This window comes from Neophocaena asiaeorientalis, unplaced genomic scaffold, assembly GCF_003031525.2.
Source record: "Neophocaena asiaeorientalis asiaeorientalis breed wild unplaced genomic scaffold, Neophocaena_asiaeorientalis_V1.1 scaffold129, whole genome shotgun sequence".
Lineage (NCBI taxonomy): Eukaryota > Metazoa > Chordata > Mammalia > Artiodactyla > Phocoenidae > Neophocaena > Neophocaena asiaeorientalis.
The window spans coordinates 2,489,755-2,507,936 of record NW_020172446.1 but is presented as its reverse complement, the minus strand read 5'-3'; the positions used below and the strand labels follow the sequence as shown (position 1 = coordinate 2,507,936).

General features: G+C 36.9%; 2 protein-coding genes across 6 annotated transcripts in view; one reads left to right on the top strand and one right to left on the bottom strand.

Moving 5' to 3' along the window:
• The window catches only part of NF1 (neurofibromin 1), a 243,002-nt gene that overhangs the window by 187,496 nt on the left and 37,324 nt on the right, over positions 1-18,182 (top strand). For all 5 annotated transcript variants that reach the window (XR_003002089.1, XM_024736655.1, XM_024736668.1 and 2 more), the window contains 3 exons: positions 8,190-8,622; positions 9,209-9,549; positions 11,953-12,155. Coding sequence is in view for 4 of the 5 variants with exons in the window: in XM_024736655.1 (XP_024592423.1) it covers positions 8,190-8,622; positions 9,209-9,549; positions 11,953-12,155 (977 nt within the window). In the remaining variant the exon portion in view is untranslated. The remainder of the gene's footprint in view (positions 1-8,189; positions 8,623-9,208; positions 9,550-11,952; positions 12,156-18,182) is intronic.
• EVI2A (ecotropic viral integration site 2A) lies at positions 1,508-5,534 on the bottom strand. The gene is made up of 2 exons (XM_024736718.1): positions 5,294-5,534; positions 1,508-2,861 (listed from the first exon to the last, which is right to left on the bottom strand). Exon 2 carries the CDS (start codon positions 2,838-2,840, stop codon positions 2,142-2,144), a length of 699 nt encoding a protein of 232 aa, XP_024592486.1. The 5' UTR covers positions 2,841-2,861; positions 5,294-5,534; the 3' UTR covers positions 1,508-2,141.

Below are 18,182 nucleotides of genomic sequence, written 5' to 3'. Positions count from 1 at the left end.
AAGCATGTGGACCATAGCACCCCAAGGGTAGAAAACAAAAGTGTCTTAGTTCAAAAATAACTTTTAAATTTTGAATTCAAAACATATCTTAACCTATCATCTTTAAACACTGGTCAAGTTGGGAAAGGAGCCACTTTTCATGAGCTGCCATTGGATACTGTCAATCTGAGGATTTGTGTTTAATAGCCAAGATAGTGAGTGATGAATTTTAAATATTCCTGCAATAGCTTTCTGTTTCGTGAGAAAATGTATGTTGAATAGGAAAGTAGTTGTCTAGTTAATTTCTTCTTTTTAAAAAGACACTAATTTGTTTCAGTTTACTGACAAGTATTTATATATGACACTTGATTCAAGGACTGCTTTGTGTTGTCACTGTTTCTTCTAGTACACAATCTCAGATTTTTTATTTGCCCAGAATGGGAGCTCTGCCCAGCCAGTGTCCTTTCAAGTCTGATCCTTTTTACCCCTCAAAAGATAACCTGATGTACCACAATCGGCATGAGTATTCTCTTGCTTTCCTTTTTCCTTTGTTGATGTTTACCTTTTTCTGAAATGATGTGGTTATGATTTGTTATTTAGGAAATGGATTTTTTATAAATTGGTAATAAATTGATAATAAAATTGATGCTTTTTTTTCCCCCTCTCATTTTAAGAGGTAACCTTTAAAAAAATGTAACCTAGATCTTTGGAGCTGTGGAAATTTTAAGAATTGAATTTGATGACCAAGAGCAGTGACCTAGGGAATTATGCAAAAATTATCGATGCCTGGAGCTCAAGCTCACCCCATTCTAATTAAATCAGAAGGAAGGGGTGTGACTTGGGCACTGGTGAGTTAAACTCTTCAGATGATTCTGATTTGCAGTCGGGATGAGAATCACTAACCTAGAAGGGAGGGTAAGATGGTGGTAATACTTGGAAAAAATATATAAAATCTTTTCTTAAATGTCTAGCATATTGCCCAAAATAAATGCTCAGTAAGGGATGAGATTTTTTAAATGTGGTCTGATCTTTAATTAAGTATGCCCTGTGTCAGTTTCAATGGACATTTGGAAAGTCTCTCAGAACAATTTTTGTAATATATTGAATTGTTGAGGGAAGTCTTGACCTAAATGTAAGTCATTATTTTACTTGAACCCAGTTTCTTTAAAGGTTAAAGAATTACCTGAAGTATCCTGTTTTCCAAATTAGAATAAACACACACACACACACACACACACGTCTTTCCTTTGCTTACGTCATATTGGATAATACATAAAATTGGTCAGTTATTAGTCCACTGGCATTCTCAAAGTCCAAAATATAATCAGCCTTTGGATATTTGCTATAAATAATCCAATAAGCAATATTTATGGAGTAGAGTTATGTTACACTTAAACAGTAAGATATGCTTTACATTTACACTCAGCCTTCTGTTGTGGCTATAAATCTCATCTGTTTCAGTTGTGCTCTATTTATTATTGATCTTGACAGTGTATTCTCTGAAAAATAAAGTGAATGAGAATGTACGTAGTCACTTTTATTATAACAAGTCTTAATTTATTATACAAAATTTAAAGTTTTAATTAAATATTTAGAGTAGAAAACCACTTTCTTATGTGTGCCGTATATAAAGATGAAAACATCTAGCATAACATTAGCTGTGTTGATAGATGAGCTGGTATGGATTCTGTCACATTCAGCAAAGAAAGTACCACGTAACTATACAGTTCAACTCTACGCATTAAGAACGTGACTTCTGTTAGATGTTAAAGCATATACTTGCCTCTAACAACACACTAAAACTCTTCAAATTTAATAACATTCGGACAAAGATCATTTAACTACTCTTGCTGAACAGGAAATATTTAATTGTCCCTTTCTACCTGTATTAGTCAGCTCCTTCAGCTTGTCTTTAAAACCTTCCTCAGATGCTTGGTGGTTTTATTTTTGCTCTTTAAAATAGTGTCAGACACAGTTTAAGTAATCAAGTAAGCAGGCATACTTCTCCCCTTCTCACCTGCTTGATTCTAAATCGCACAGCCTGCCATGTTAAATTTTAGACCATCAGAACAACACCTTGGCATTAAATATCAAATTGACTTCATTTTTACTCCAGAAACGTTCTCATTGCTACTTTGCATTTTTCTTCACTAAAGCATCTGTTAGTTGGTGAGTTTTTCAGTTCCTTCTTCATCTTTTCTTTCCCTTGTAGCTGTGAGCACTCCGGTAGATTGCATCATTAGGTTAGGCCCTGTGAGCTGTTTTGCTCTTTTCCAAGTGTCTGATTCAGCAGGCCATAGACCACTGCTTGCCAGAAAATCGCCATTGCTTCTAGGCTGACGCTTGCCTACTTGTTTTGATCGTCTGAGAGATGAGACTTTGTTTGCCAGAACCACAGTTGATAGAAATAAAATTGTACAGATAAGAAAAAGCACCACAATTATAATTAAGCAAACTAGCATAGCCATTTTGTTGTTGTTTTCCTCGCAGACACCTTTTTTGAAAATTTCGCTGTGACTTTTGCTTGTGTCTTCAACGCTATGTACTGCTGGAGAACTGTTCCTGACAACGGAAGATATATAAAGCTCCAGTTCAGATTTAGGAGTTAAAGATGCCATGTGAGATGATGTTGCTATTTCAGGCATTTTTGTAGAAATAACTTTTTTATCTACTTCAGGAGTTGTAGGGTTTGTGTTAATGTTGTCATTTTGGCTTCTGCCCATCTTATTTTGAATATCTGGATCCAAGACAGTAGTATTATTAGCCCACAGATGGGTATAGTTTGCTTTTGTTCCAGGAGACAAAGAAAAAACTGTTGTCATCAGAAAGGCAAGATGCAGGTAATGTCCTGTGTGTTCCATGTCCGTGAGTATACTGGTAATCTGTTGGGATAGCAATAAAATTTGTTAACTTGTGAAAGAATAACGGTTCCTCGTTTTGGTAATTGTAGTTAAAAGATAGACAGCTGATAATGTTATAAATTAGCCGTAAGCTCATGCCTAACATTTGCTATCCTGTTTGAATTCCTTGTGAACTGATTTTTTTTTTCTGTTAGGCTACATATAAAGAAACAATTTAATTTCTATTAATTGTTTAAATGCTAAAAGGTAGCATTACAGATATCTACTAATCATTGTAAACTGAATGCCGTGGTTTTATAGTTTTCTCCCTCTTAAGCATGCTAGACTTCAGCTTTGAGTCAGATACTTCGGCTTTTACTTTTTTGATTCCTCTTTTTTTTCCTGACCATTTAAGGAAACTCCTTGTAGAAACTCCCCATCCTCTAACAAATGAGTCACCAATCTTTATAGTAAAGGAATAATGGGACATTTTGCTTCATGTATGAAAAGAAAATGCAAATGGCTTTGTGGTGATGGGAGGGGCGGCAGTTCAGGAACGGGGAAGTGTGGTAGCAACCAAAAGAAAACGGACTTCAAGTAGGAATTCAAGATGTTCTTTTTTCTTCTTGAGTGTTTATCTTGAAGCTTAGAATAAAGCTGGTACTTAGAAATATATTCCTAGTAGTTGTGAAAGCAGTTTTATGGTGGTGGGTCTCCCTTCACCTCTACATCCCCCGACTTATTGTGGCTTTCTGAAAGCAAAGGCATGCGACTTTTCTCATCCTAAACATTTGGCATTAACAGAGAAAAAGAGGCAAGTTTCTTTTGAATAATCTCAAAAGTTCAACTTCATTATTATTTATGCTTAGAATTTTTCTGTGAATATTTTGACATAATTTTTAAAAATAAATTATAAAATATTTAATAGAAATAAAGACAACATCAAGATCAAGGGGATTTTGACTCAGTTGGGAAGTCAAGGCAGATCATGAGTCTCAACCTGTAAAGGAAAAAGTGGAATTTCAGTTTTGGCTCTGAGCTCTCTGGAAGCCAGTCCACAAAGGGGACAAAGTCTGATCCTGATTTTCATTATTCACTGTAAGATTGAAGATTTAAATACAACTAGCATATCTGTTCCAGGTACTGGTAAACAAGCAGGAAAGATTTATTACCATTATTGAGCTATCTCTCAGAATAGTATTCCAGTCTGAGCCACTTTTGTAAGAGTGTTTTATTGTTAGCATTTATATGAATAGGGAAGTAGAAGCAAAAACTACATTATTCTCCTGAGATGTACTAAACAAAATTGCCGTTTAAGAACTTTATTTTATATAAGTTCTTCTCAAAAAATGTACATGGGAGTTTGTTGTTTTTTTTTTTTAATGCAAATTTATTCCATAGGTCTAAAAGGGACCTAAGATTTCTAACCCACACTCAGGTGACACAGATACTGCTGCTACTCATGCTTCTTCTTCTTCTTTTTTAATTGAAGTATAGTTGACTTAAGAATAACAAATGTGATATATTGTTATACAAACAAAATTAGCATATAGTAAACAATGCTAACTGGAAACTAACCTCTGAAGTAATATTTTCTATTGATAATAGGGAGGGAAAGAAACCTTTCATATGTGTTCTAGAAGTAAGATTACTTTTTGGATTATGATCTTTAATAGACAGTTAAAGATACTGTGCACTGACTTCTATCTAGTAGTGTCCAGCTTCAATTTTTAAGTTGAATGACATAAATCTTTGGCTACTTTATGATTCTTCCACAAAGAGAAATACTTTAAATTGGGTTCGCAAGTAATTTCCATCCTTTTAAACTAGACTGGACTTCTGCATTAGATGCTAAAATGATTTAAAGCGGGTTATTATTCTTGTCACATTAGTTCATTAACAATGTGATATGCATCATAGTATTCGTACACATCTTAACAGTGCTCACCACGGGATAGATAATAGGCCCGCTGTTGATTGTCTTCAGCCAGATGTACTGTCATCTCCAAATAAACAAACTGTTAACAAAATGAGACTTTCTCTTACCCTTACAAATGCCTAAGAATAGAGAGCTGTCTCTACATCCCAGATTTATGCAGTGGAGGCCAGGTTGTTATCAAAAGTTCTCTTTATCTCTGGTCATTTTCAATAAAATTTATAATGCCTAAGCATTAGTAATGAGAAATTTATTTTTTAAACTTATTTTAATAACAAATAAAACTGTGCAATTCACTCTGGAGTCTAAGCTCAGATCCTTCTTAATCCTAATTTAAAGCTCTATGTTGATGGTAAATCTTTCCATTTCTTACTGAAATTTTACTTAATAGGAGAGAAAAAAAGAGCATACGTTTTCCATTACTAAATCTACTTTGTTAGTAAGATACTTAAGTACTGCTTGAAAGCACTTCCTCAAACACTAATCTGTATGAAGTTATAAGTGAAAAGGCATAAGAAAAGCCATATATATGACCTACCTTACAAAATGCTTGGTCAAAATCTTATTATAACCTGATTTTAATGAGCCACTTCTTTTCTTGTCTTGAAGCACAGCTTCCAAGTAATTTAAGGCAGAATAGACTTGAAGAATCTGAGCCTAAAAGTAAATCTGCAGTTAAAAAGGATATGTACAGCTAGCTTTCCACTAACCACAGATGACACATTTCCTTTCCACTGCAACTAAAGCACATGTCACAGGGGAAAAAAAGAAAAAAACTCCAACTTGTCTAGTTGGCCACTGGCATAACAGGAGCCTTTGTAGGACAAGTCCCCGCCTCCAGGGCAGGGAGGGTTTTCTGCTTAATGCCTTTTGACCTTACATTTATTATGTATGCCTGCTGTATGCTCTTGAATGATACGTTAGTATCATTAAAATGAAGAGAGAATAGCATCTTCCCTGAGATTGAGCATTAAAATCATCTCTAAAAATTGTATTTGTATACCACAGACTGATTTGATAACATGAGTTTGGAGACCCGGGGTATTGGTCAGATAATAGAAACAGTAGTGTATATAACCAACATCTCAAAGTGTGGAACTACAACAATAATTTGGAGAGAATATCTGATCACTTAGATTATAAGGGACAGAAGATGCTTTTGTGTGGTCTAGTGTACACACACACACACACTCCCCTAGAATGTCCTGTCATCACTTCATATTCAGTCTAAAATGGACTTCATTTTTCCCCCTAAGTGGCTGCCCCTCATGATCTCTGTTTTTGTTCATGGTAGCAACATTCTTTGTAATGACAGAGCCTTGGTATACAGCAAGTCCTTTTTTTTTTTTTTTTTTTTTTTTTTTTTGTGGTACGCGGGCCTCTCACTGTTGTGGCCTCTCCCGTTGTGGAGCACAGGCTCCGGACGCGCAGGCTCAGCAGCCATGGCACACAGGCACAGCCGCTCCGTGGCATGTGGGATCTTCTCGGAGCGAGGCACGAACCCATGTCCCCTGCATCGGCAGGCGGACTCTCAACCACTGCGCCACCAGGGAAGCCCTACAGCAAGTCCTTTTAATTCAAGTCCTTTCTTTCAGCACTGATCAGACCTTGGATCATGTCGGTCCTTTCTTCATATTTCTGAGTCAGTTTCTTCTTTCACTGTCACTTATTTTCACTGTAACCCTAGTATTTTAGATGCTTATTAAACCATACCTAGACTACTACAACATCTTTTTTTACTAGCCCCGACTCCTTCATATATGTTGTATATATCACTTCCTGTGATCATAACACCCCTTTCTTTTAAAAAATGTGGTTGAATAACTCCCTAACACCTACAGCAGCAACTCAGAAATGTTTGTGCACATAAATATCAGATGAGAAGGTTGTTTCAAAACAATGAAAATTCCAAGGCTTCACTGCATAAATTCGTATATAGTAGGTCTGGGCTGGGACAGGCAACTGCATTTTTATCAAGCACCACAGTTGATTCTGATGCTGGTACTTCACAGAACATCCTCTGAGAAATGCCAGGCTTTTCTAGGAGAAAACCTGAGCCCCTTAGTTGAACAGTTCTGGTCCATTCACAATTTAGCTCTTCTGTATTTTTCCATCTTTATCTCTTAAAACTTCTCTACGTGAATCTTCCATTCTAGCTAAACTAGCTGATTCTTACCTCAACACATCTGGTTACCTATTTTTCTCCTTTCCCTCTCTCCATGAGGCCTGCCCATCCCTCTTCTTGTTGAGTTTGAAATTCCTCCTGCCCGCTTCAGCATCTTTTATGTAGTTTTCACTGGTTACCCAGTTTGTGTTGATTTCTCCACTCCTTTGAACTTAACAAAAGTATTTTTCTCTGCAATTTCTTTGACAAGTGATTCCATACTACCTCATATCTTTCCTTTGTTCTTGAAGTATTTTTCTTTTATTTTAAAATCATTTGACTTGTCATAGTTTTGTCTTATTTTCTCCCAGTAAGATTTAAAACTCTTAGGAAAGGATGTTTATCTTAGCCTACTTCGTAGTACCACCTGAGTCATCAAGTATAGAACACTGGTGGTTTTGATTTGAAATTCCAGTACTATAATCTGTGGGCTTTCTGATGGTCCTTATTTTGACTCCTCACGTTGATTAGCATTCTTTTGAGTGTAAGCAACATATGACCTAATACGGCTTAATCAAAAAGTGGAATTTATTGGCTCACACAACTGAGTAGTACAGGGATAAAGGTGATCCCAGGAGAGGGGCTTTATCTAGGACTCAGATGAAATGGCCAGGGCCCCAGTTTCGCTCTTCATTTCTCTGCTCCATTTCTTCAGTTTTTAGACGGGCTCTTCCTTCATAGCTCAGGATATAAGCTAACAGCTGCCAGAGCTATATGGTCCCTCATTTATAAACATCAGGAAAGAAAAAGGTCTCGATTCCCAACGGTTTAAGCTGAAGTCTTTGAACTGGGCCTCTTTGGCCCTGGTTGTTCTGCTTTGAGTCATGTGATCGTTGTTGAACCATTCTCTCTGGTCACGGTGGGATAAAGGAGTTGATTATAAGTCATTCGGTTTACTCCAGGACTCCAAGTAGGTCATTCCCACCCAGACTGTTCACCTGGGAACTTGGATGGGCCTAGAAGCAACCAACCAAAGTCCATTGACTTCCTCCTTGCTTGACTCTGGTGGGCAGGTTTGTTGTTGTTATTGCTGCTCAAAGTCATTGATCTGGGGATTTGTCTCTTCCATTTTACTTCAGCCTTACTTCTCAGTGTCTTAAGAACAAGTGATTTAAAAAATGGATTCAGACTTTGTGCAATAGTTTAATATTATAGTTAGTTTTCTCTAGAAAACTAGTCAGAATATAAGGGAATAAAATAGATTAGTAGCATCTGTATATCCATTCAGAACTTTGTTAATGATCTGTGTACTTTTTTTCATCTTCCTTAGGTTCAAAACTGGTCAAATCAATGGCGATTTGCTGATATACCACGTCTTACTTACTTTAAAGCCATATTATGCAAAGCCATATGAAATTGTCGTGGACCTTACCCATACTGGGCCTAGCAATCGCTTTAAAACAGACTTTCTCTCCAAGTGGTTTGTTGTTTTTCCTGGCTTTGCTTATGATAATGTCTCTGCAGTCTATATCTATAACTGTAACTCCTGGGTCAGGGAATACACCAAGTATCACGAGCGGCTGCTGACTGGCCTCAAAGGCAGCAAAAGACTCATTTTCATAGACTGTCCTGGGAAACTGGCCGAGCACATTGAGCATGAACAACAGAAACTACCCGCTGCCACCTTGGCTTTAGAAGAGGACCTGAAGGTATTCCACAATGCTCTCAAGCTAGCTCACAAAGACACCAAGGTTTCTATTAAAGTAAGTTTCACTCCCTGTTAGGTAAGTGATTCATTGCCTTTCTTGACTAACCTGACTATATACTGGACTCCCCAGGGTCCCGGTAGTAATGTGTCAAACGTAAAGTCCAGATGGAGGAAAACCAAGCTTTCTGTATCTTCATGGAGGTCCTGCAGAAAACTGGAGAGGTGTACCCTTAATAATATTCCAGGTTGGATTGGAGGCAGGAGAGTGTTGTAGAATGGGCAGTTTGCTGTGTATCCGTCTTACAGTAGGAATATGTGAACAGTGGAAAATTACCTGTTGAGAGTTCTTCTGATTATTACATGCTTTTTGCAGAGTAAGGAAGGTGAACCTTCAAGATAAAACCTGTAATTATCCATAGGATTCTTGACCTTTTAAAAAATAACTTTTTTCTGCTCTTTTCAGTCACTTTTGACAGCATTTATGACAATAATTATTGAACCTATTTGAATACATAATGGTGGTAACTCTTCTTTAAATGGTTAACATGGTATTTTGTTTGCTTGATTTTCGAAACCTCTCAGAATTCTACGTAATGAAATTTAATTCTTTTCCGCTCTACCCTCTTGCTACCATTTTTCAGGTTGGTTCTACTGCTGTTCAAGTAACCTCAGCAGAGCGAACAAAAGTCCTGGGGCAGTCAGTCTTTCTAAATGATATCTATTATGCTTCGGAAATTGAAGAGATCTGCCTAGTGGATGAGAACCAGTTCACCTTAACTATTGCAAACCAGGGCACACCACTGACCTTCATGCACCAAGAGTGTGAAGCCATTGTTCAGTCTATCATTCACATCCGGACACGTTGGGAGCTGTCGCAGCCTGACTCCATCCCCCAGCACACCAAGATTCGCCCGAAAGATGTCCCTGGGACACTGCTCAATATCGCATTACTTAATTTAGGCAGTTCAGACCCTAGTTTACGGTAGGTTTGTAAAAAACTCATTTCAATCTTATTCAAGGTTTGTTGGTTTTAAAATGAGACCAACTAATAAACTTTTAAAGCAGCTTCTACCTTAATACTGTAAATTGGCTGGTATCCTGTATTAGTTAACCAGTATGACCTCATCCAGTTCGCAGGAACTGTGGAATTGTGAATAGGGTGATTCACACTAAACCAATGTATGTTCTTTCAACTTGCAGCTGAAGCATACAGCATAGCAGTGTTGGTGGGGGTTTTGTTCGTTTGGTTTTTTTCTTAAAAAAAAGTCTTTTTTTTCCCTAAAAGTCTATTTCTAAATTAAGTTTCTCCTTTCCTAAGTTCTCTAAATTTTTCCCATGTTCAAAAGTACATCACTATTAAGTTTCCTCGCAGTCAAATTAGATTATCATTGTTTGAAAAGGAGGGCTTATAACTTTAGCATTTTAACTGAAAAAAAAAAAAAAAAAAGAAAGAAAAGAAAAGGAGGGCTTAATGTTCAGTAACTCAGTAACATAGCATAGTTTCCACCTGTGTAACTTTAACAAAATTCTTGAAAGAAAGCTTAAGACAAATACAGATGTCAGATGAGCAGAGTATAATTGGTTCTGGTTAGGCTTAGTAATCAAAACATGAATGAGGAAAGGGCAGGCCAGGGCCTGTGGAGTCAGTAGATTAGGTTTAAATCTCGATCTGCTTCTCTGTATGACTTTGGGCAAGGTACTGAAGTTCTCTGAGCTCTAGTTGCCTCGTTTTTAAAAAAAAGGTAACGTTGCCTTCCTCATAAACCTACAAAAGTTTAATAAATGTGTGGTAGTATAGTATAGCATCTAGCAAATAGTTCGTGCTTAGCAAATATTATTTCCTCCCGACTTGCACCCACCCTTTCCTCTCTCTGCCATCGTCTCTTTGCACCACTTCCCTCTTCTGCCCCTCTCTTTCTCATGTTAAGATAATTTTTTGTTCCAGGTACCTTGGGACTGTCAAGTTTTTACAGATATAAATTCTTAGCTTCAGAAAATCTTCCCTTGGGTATAATATAACCCAGGTTTATAAATGGGCTTTTTAGAATTCCAAATTCTCCCTTCTTTGAGAGGACAAAAAAATCAGCAAGATTTCTTTACCTGGATGGGCCTCATGGTGTTCATGAACTCCCACAAAATATACACAAAACTTCATGTATGCTTAGCTTTCATTATCTCAGAGGAGTCTGTGACACCTACTCCCAGTTTGAGGAATCCCAGTTCTTTGTAGCTGTTGAAATATACAGAGTGAAAGTCACTGTCAAAATAGTATCATTCAGAATTCCTAGGAGTTTGCAAAAGATAAACTTAGAAACAATAATATTAATATTTCCATTTTAGGAAAATGGAACTATAAGTCTGTCTTGAATTTCTAATTCAAAATTCCTTATAGAAGAATGCTAGCAAACTTCCAACAATTATTAGCTTGAATGAGCCTCTATTCTCTCGTGAAATAAAGCGAGCTGTCAGCTGCTGCTTTTTGCTGAAGCATGTTGTCGCAGAGAAAAAGCCTTGAGGCAAACTTATAATTTCAGTGGCTTTTCCCCCCCATGTAGTTGTTGCATAAATATATTAGCATGATGAAAGTTCAGAGGTAAGGAAAACCTGAAATTTACTGAGCAAACCATTTCTTTTGTGGATAGGGGAGAAAAATCAATCTAAACATTGAGTTTTTTGAGCTGTTTCCTAAGTTGTTTAAGTATATTTTTAGACATTAATAAGGGAGCTTTTAGTTCTCATGGAACCTGGATATATATTATGGTTTGGGTTTTGTTTTTTTTTTTTAATTTAGTGCTTGTGTATAATAGTAGGAATTCATAAAAGAAAAAAATGGCAGGGGGAGCTTAATTATATTTTAAAAATGTTTGACCTCTAGTTTGTATTATAACTTGTAGGACGCCTAGAAAGAAATTCAGTAGATGCTGATGAAAGATTTGAACAATCTAATTTGATGAGGGCCATCTTATTTCTCATTATCCCAGTTTTAACTGGATCTAGTGGGAGCGGGAGGCACAATTTGCGTTTTGGCCTCACTGAAAATATGATATGCCTTATTCTGACTTTCTTTATATTGATCCATCTTAAGACCATAAAATTCTCATATTTTATATCCCAATGAAATGTCTTTTAGAAAGGCCTTATATTCGCTGTCTCGGGAGCCTCACAGTTCTCTTCTGGTTACGTGAAGATTTCCCTTTTAAAAAAAATCCCTAAATGATAAAGGGGTATTTTGGGTTTACCAGAGAATCACAAAATCTAATCTCTAATTGATCATAAAATTTAAAAATAATTGATATATGCTTGGTAATAGAATCGTAAGTTGTATGTTATGAAAAAATTTTGGAATTATAAGTTTTAAAACAACTTAATTTGTGTTTTCTCCTAGGTCAGCTGCCTATAATCTTCTGTGTGCCTTAACTTGTACCTTTAATTTAAAAATCGAGGGCCAGTTACTAGAGACATCAGGTTTATGTATCCCAGCCAACAACACCCTATTTATTGTCTCTATTAGCAAGACACTGGCAGCCAATGAGCCACACCTCACCTTAGAATTTTTGGAAGAGTGTATTTCTGGATTTAGCAAATCTAGTAAGTAATGATAATTTTCTTTGATACTAACAATGATTCTAAGAAGATTCAGAGACAACCATTTCATTTCAGAATTTGCCAGTGAAATCTTTAGTATAGTTCCACCTCTTTACTTCTGTTTTTTCGTCTGACTGAAGAAACTTCATGGTAGACCACATTGAGAAATCCACCAAAATTCTGGCAATACAAGCAAGGTGGCAAGATTTTGATACCATCTATGTCTCTGGGCAACTTACAAAGCATTTTTCGTACTATTTCAGTTTAATTAACTTTAGTATTTCTCTTCTTAGCAGGTTATTCTCAATGAGTAAAGTATCCACTTCCTTGATTTTAGGGAAGTAGCCATTTCCTCTTTTCTTCAGGTTGACTTTGAACTGTGATTTTATTGTTCATGTACACTTCATGGAGAATGCAGTGGCACAAAATACAGGGTCCAGAGTCAACTCCTGACTTGGCTTTGATAAGTGTCATAAATTGAACATCTACTCTTTATGTCTGTCTGTCTTCAGATCCTATAGTAGTATAAACGTTATTCTTCTCCCAGCTTATTTCCTGATATTTTCTTTTTTTTAATTTATCAATGTCATGAATAATATTTTATAGTTTTTTTTAAAAATATTTATTTATTTATTTTTGGCTACGTTGGGTCTTCGTTGCTGCACGCAGGCTTTCTCTAGTTGCAGCGAGCAGGGACTACTCTTCGTTGCAGTCCATGGGCTTCTCACTGTGGTGGCTTGTCTTGTTACAGAGCACAGGCTCTAGGCACGTGGGCTTCAGTAGTTGTGGCACGCGAGCTAGGTAGTCGTGGCCCACAGGCTCTAGAGTGCAGGCTCAGTAGTTGTGGCACAAGGGCTTAGTTGCTCCGCGGCATGTGGGATCTTCCCAGACCAGGGCTCGAACACGTGTCTCCTGCATTCAGGCGGATTCTTAACCACTGCGCTACCAGGGAAGTCCCTCCTGACGTTTTCTTCCCTTCCCTTTCTCTCTCCATAATACATAAAACTTTTTTTTATGCATTCAAACACATTTCTTGATTTTTCTGTATTAAGTAATTGAAAGCTTTGAAAATTCCGTGAGGCCAGATCACTATATATTTTTACAGTTAAGAGATGTAAGAATATAACCCTAAAAAGAAAACGTGTAAGACTGACAAAACAAGAAAAGTTTTATTGAAAAAGCTTTATTGAAACATATTAATATGAAAAAAAAGATTTGAGTGAATGGACACAGGTATTGTGTTCCTGGATGAACAGTTCTTCCCAGATTATTACAATATCAATGTAATTCCTTTAAAATATCTGTGAGATTTGAGGATTAAGAATGAGGTAGAGGGCTTCCCTGGTGGCACAGTGGTTGAGAGTCCGCCTGCCAATGCAGGGGACACAGGTTCGTGCCCCAGTCCAGGAAGATCCCACATGCCGCGGAGCAGCTGGGCCAGTGAGCCATGGCCACTGAGGCTGCGCGTCCGGAGCCTGTGCCCCACAACGGGAGAGGCCACAACACTGAGAGGCCTGCATACCGCAAAAAAAAAAAAAAAAGAATGAGGTAGAACTTTAAATGATTGTACATTTCACTAGAAAGTACAATAGCTAAGAAAATATTGAAAGGAAAGAAAACTGAGAGGGGCTTGAATTAACAGATATGTTAACAACAGTGCAATAATTTAAACGGGTGTTCAAAAATCAGCAGTCACATCACTTTAAGAGAAACAGATTGATAAAGAAGCATCACAAGCTAATACAGGAAAGAGTAAATCATTTAAGAAATGAGGCTGGGAAATGAATTAAGTTGGGTCTTCATCTTAATGCCAAACCACAAGATGCCAAAATAAGTTCTAACTATCAACATATTTAAGAGTTGAGAGGAAACTTGCACAAGCCTCTTAGATAGCCTCATCCACCAGAGGGCAGACAGCAGAAGCAAGAAGAACTACAGTCCTGCACCCTGTAGAACAAAAACCACATTCACAGAAAGATAGACAAGATGAAAAGGCAGAGGGCTATGTACCAGATGAAGGAACAAGATAAAACCCCAGAAAAACAACTAAATGAAGTGGAGATAGGCAACCTTCCAGAAAAAGAATTCAGAATAATGATAGTGAAGATGATCCAGGACCTCGGAAAAAGGATGGAGGCAAAGATCGAGCAGATGCAAGAAATGTTTAACAAAGACCTAGAAGAATTAAAGAACAAACAAACAGAGATGAACAATACAATAACTGAAATAAAAAATACACAAGAAGGAATCAATAGCAGAATAACTGAGGCAGAAGAATGGATAAGTGACCTGGAAGACAGAATGGAGGAATTCACTGCTGTGGAACAGAAAAAAGAATGAAAAGAAATGAAGACAGCCTAAGAGACCTCTGGGACAACATTAAACACAACATTCGCGTTATAGGGGTCCCAGAAGGAGAAGAGAGAGAGAAAGGACCTGAGAAAATATTTGAAGAGATTATAGTCGAAAACTTCCCTAGCATGGGAAAGGAAATAGCCACCAAGGTTCAGGAAGTGCAGAGAGCCCCATACAGGATAAACCCAAGGAGAAACATGCCGAAACACATAGTAATCAAATTGGCAAAAATTAAAAACAAAGAAAAATTATTGAAAGCAGCAAGGGAAAAACGACAAATAACAAACAAGGGAACTCCCATAAAGTTAACAGCTGATTTCTCAGCAGAAAGTCTACAAGCCACAAGGGAGTGGCATGACATATTTAAAGTGATGAAAGGGAAGAATCTACAACCAAGATTACTCTACATGGCAAGGATCTCATTCAGCTTCAATGGAGAAATCAAAAGCTTTACAGACAAGCAAAAGCTAAGAGAATTCAGCACCACCAAACAACAAATGCTAAAGGAACTTCTCTAAGTGGGAAACATGAGAAGAAAAGGACCTACAAAAACAAACCCAAAACAATTAAGAAAACGGTCATAGGAACATACGTGTTGATAATTACCTTAAACGTGAATGAGTTAAATGCTCCAACCAAAAGACACAGGCTTGCTGAATGGATACAAAAACAAGACCCATATATATGCTGTCTACAAGAGACCCGCTTCAGACCTAGGGACACATACAGACTGAAAGTGAGGGGATGGAAAAAGATATTCCGTGCAAATGGAAATCAAAAGAAAGCTGGAGTAGCAATACTCGTATCAGACAAAATAGACTTTAAAATGAAAAATGTTACAAGAGACAAGGAAGGACACTACATAATGATCAAGGGATCAATCCAGGAAGAAGATATGGCAATTATAAATATATATGCACCCAACATAGGAGCACCTCAATACATAAGGCAACTGCCAACAGCTTTTATAAAAGAGGAAATCGACAGTAACACAGTAATAGTGGGGGACTTCAACACCTCACTTACACCAATCGACAGATCATCCAAAATGAAAATAAATAAGGAAAACAGAAGCTTTAAATGACACAATAGACCAGATAGACTTAATTGATATTTATAGGACATTCCATCCAAAAACAGCAGATTACACTTTCTCCTCAAGTGCGCATGGAACATTCTCCAGGATAGATCACATCTTGGGTCACAAACCAAGCCTCAGTAAATTTAAGAAAACTGAAATCATATCAAGCATCTTTTCTGACCACAATGCCATGAGATTAGAAATCAGTTACAGGGAAAAAAATGTAAACACAAACATATGGAGGCTAAACAATATGTTACTACATAACCAAGAGATCACTGAAGAAATCAAAGTGGAAATCAAAAGATACTTAGAGACAAATGACAATGAAAATATGACAATCCAAAACCTATGGGATGCAGCAAAAGCAGTTCTTTGGCAATCAGAGAAGAAGAAGAAATAAAAGGAATACAGATTGGAAAAGAAGAAGTAAAACTGTCACTGCAGATGGCATGATACTATACATAGAGAGTCCTAAAGATGCCACCAGAAAACTACTAGAGCTAATCAATGAATTTGGTAAAGTTGGAGGATACAAAAATAATGCACAGAAATCTCTTGCATTCCTATACACTAATGATGAAAAATCTGAAAGAGAAATTAAGGAAACACTCCCATTTACCATTACAACAAAAAGAATAAAATACCTAGGAATAAACCTTCCTAGGGAGACAAAAGACCTGCATGCAGAAAACTGTAAGACACTGATGAAAGAAATAAAAGATGATACAAACAGATGGAGAGATATACCATGTTCTTGGATTGGAAGAATCAACATTGTGAACATGACTATACTACACAAAGCAATCTACAGATTCAGTCCCTATCAAATTACCAGTGATATCTTTTACAGAACTAGAACAAAAAATCTTAAAAGACACAAAAGACACAAAAGACCCCGAATAGCCAAAGCAGTCTTGAGGGAAAAAAATGGAGCTGGAGGAATCAGACTCCCTGACTTCAGACTATACTACAAAGCTACAGTAATCAAGACAATATGGTACTGGCACAAAAACAGAAATGTAGATCAATGGAACAGGATAGAAAGCCCAGAGATAAACCCACACACCTATGGTCAACTAATCTATGACAAAGGAGGCAAGGATATACAATGGAGAAAAGACAGTCTCTTCAGAAAGAGGTGCTGGGAAAACTGGAAAGCTACATGTAAAAGAATGAAATTAGAACACTCCCTAACATGATACACAAAAACTCAAAATGGATTAGAGACTTAAATGTTAAGACCAGACACTCTAAAACTCTTAGAGGAAAATATAGGAAGAGCACTCTTTGACATAAATCACAGCAAGATCTTTTTTGATCCACCTCCTAGAATAATGGAAATAAAAACAAAAATAAACAAAGGAGACCTAATGAAACTTAAAACCTTTTACAAAACAAAGGAAACTACAAACAAGATGAAATGACAACCCACAGAATGGGAGAAAATATTTGCAAACAAATCAACGGACAAAGGATTAATCTCCAAAATATATAAACAGCTCATGCAGCTCAGTATTAAAAAAACAAACAACCCAATCCAAAAATGGGCAGAAGACCTAAACAGACATTTCTCCAAAGAAGACATACAGATGGCCAAGAAGCACATGAAAAGCTGCTCAACATCACTAATTATTAGAGAAATGCAAATCAAAACCACAGTGAAGTATCATGTCACACTGGTTAGAATGGGCATCATCAGAAAATCTACAAACAACAAATGCTGGAGAGGGTGTGGAGAAAAGGAAACCCTCTTGCACTGTTGGTGGGAATGTAAGTTGATACAGCCACTATGGAGAACAGTATGGAGGTTCCTTAAAAAAGTAAAAGTAGAATTACTATATGACCCAGCAATCTCACTACTGGACATATACCCAGAGGAAGGCATAATTCAAAAAGACACATGCAGCCCAGTGTTCACTGCAGCCACATTTACAATAGCCGGGTCATGGAAGCAACCTAAATGCCCATCGACAGATGAATGGATAAAGAAGATGTGGTACATATATACAATGGAATATTACTCAGCCATAAAAAGGAACAAAATTGGGTCGTTTTTAGAGACGTGGTTGGACCTAGAGACTGTTATACAGAGTGAAGTAAGTCAGAAAGAGAAAAACAAATATTGTATATTAATGCATATATGTGGAACCTAGAAAAATGGTACAGATGAACTGGTTTGCAGGGCAGAAATTGAGACACAGATGTAGAGAACAAACGTATGGACACCAAGGGGGGAAAGCGGCGGGGGGAGGGGGGGGGGTGGGGTGATGAATTGGGAGATTGGGATTGATATATATACACTAATATGTATAAAATGGATAACTAATAAGAACCTGCTGTATAAAAAAAATAAATAAAATTCAAAAAAAATATAAAAACTGGGACCATTTAAAAAAGAAAAGGAAGAATAATATCTAGTTGCTTTGTGAGTAAGGACTTACGAAGCAAAAAAGTTACAGATGGAAACAAAGGAAATGGTGAACAGTTTTGACCATGTAAAACTTCAAAATCTCTACTTAAAAAAAAAAAAGTAAAAGGTAGATTAAAAATAAAACTTAAGTATGCTTGCAGCAGATATGAGAAAAGCGTAA

Bases quoted from the DNA above. Each gene is read 5' to 3' on its own strand.
- EVI2A (XM_024736718.1), bottom strand. From the start codon at position 2,840: ATGGAACACACAGGACATTACCTGCATCTTGCCTTTCTGATGACAACA.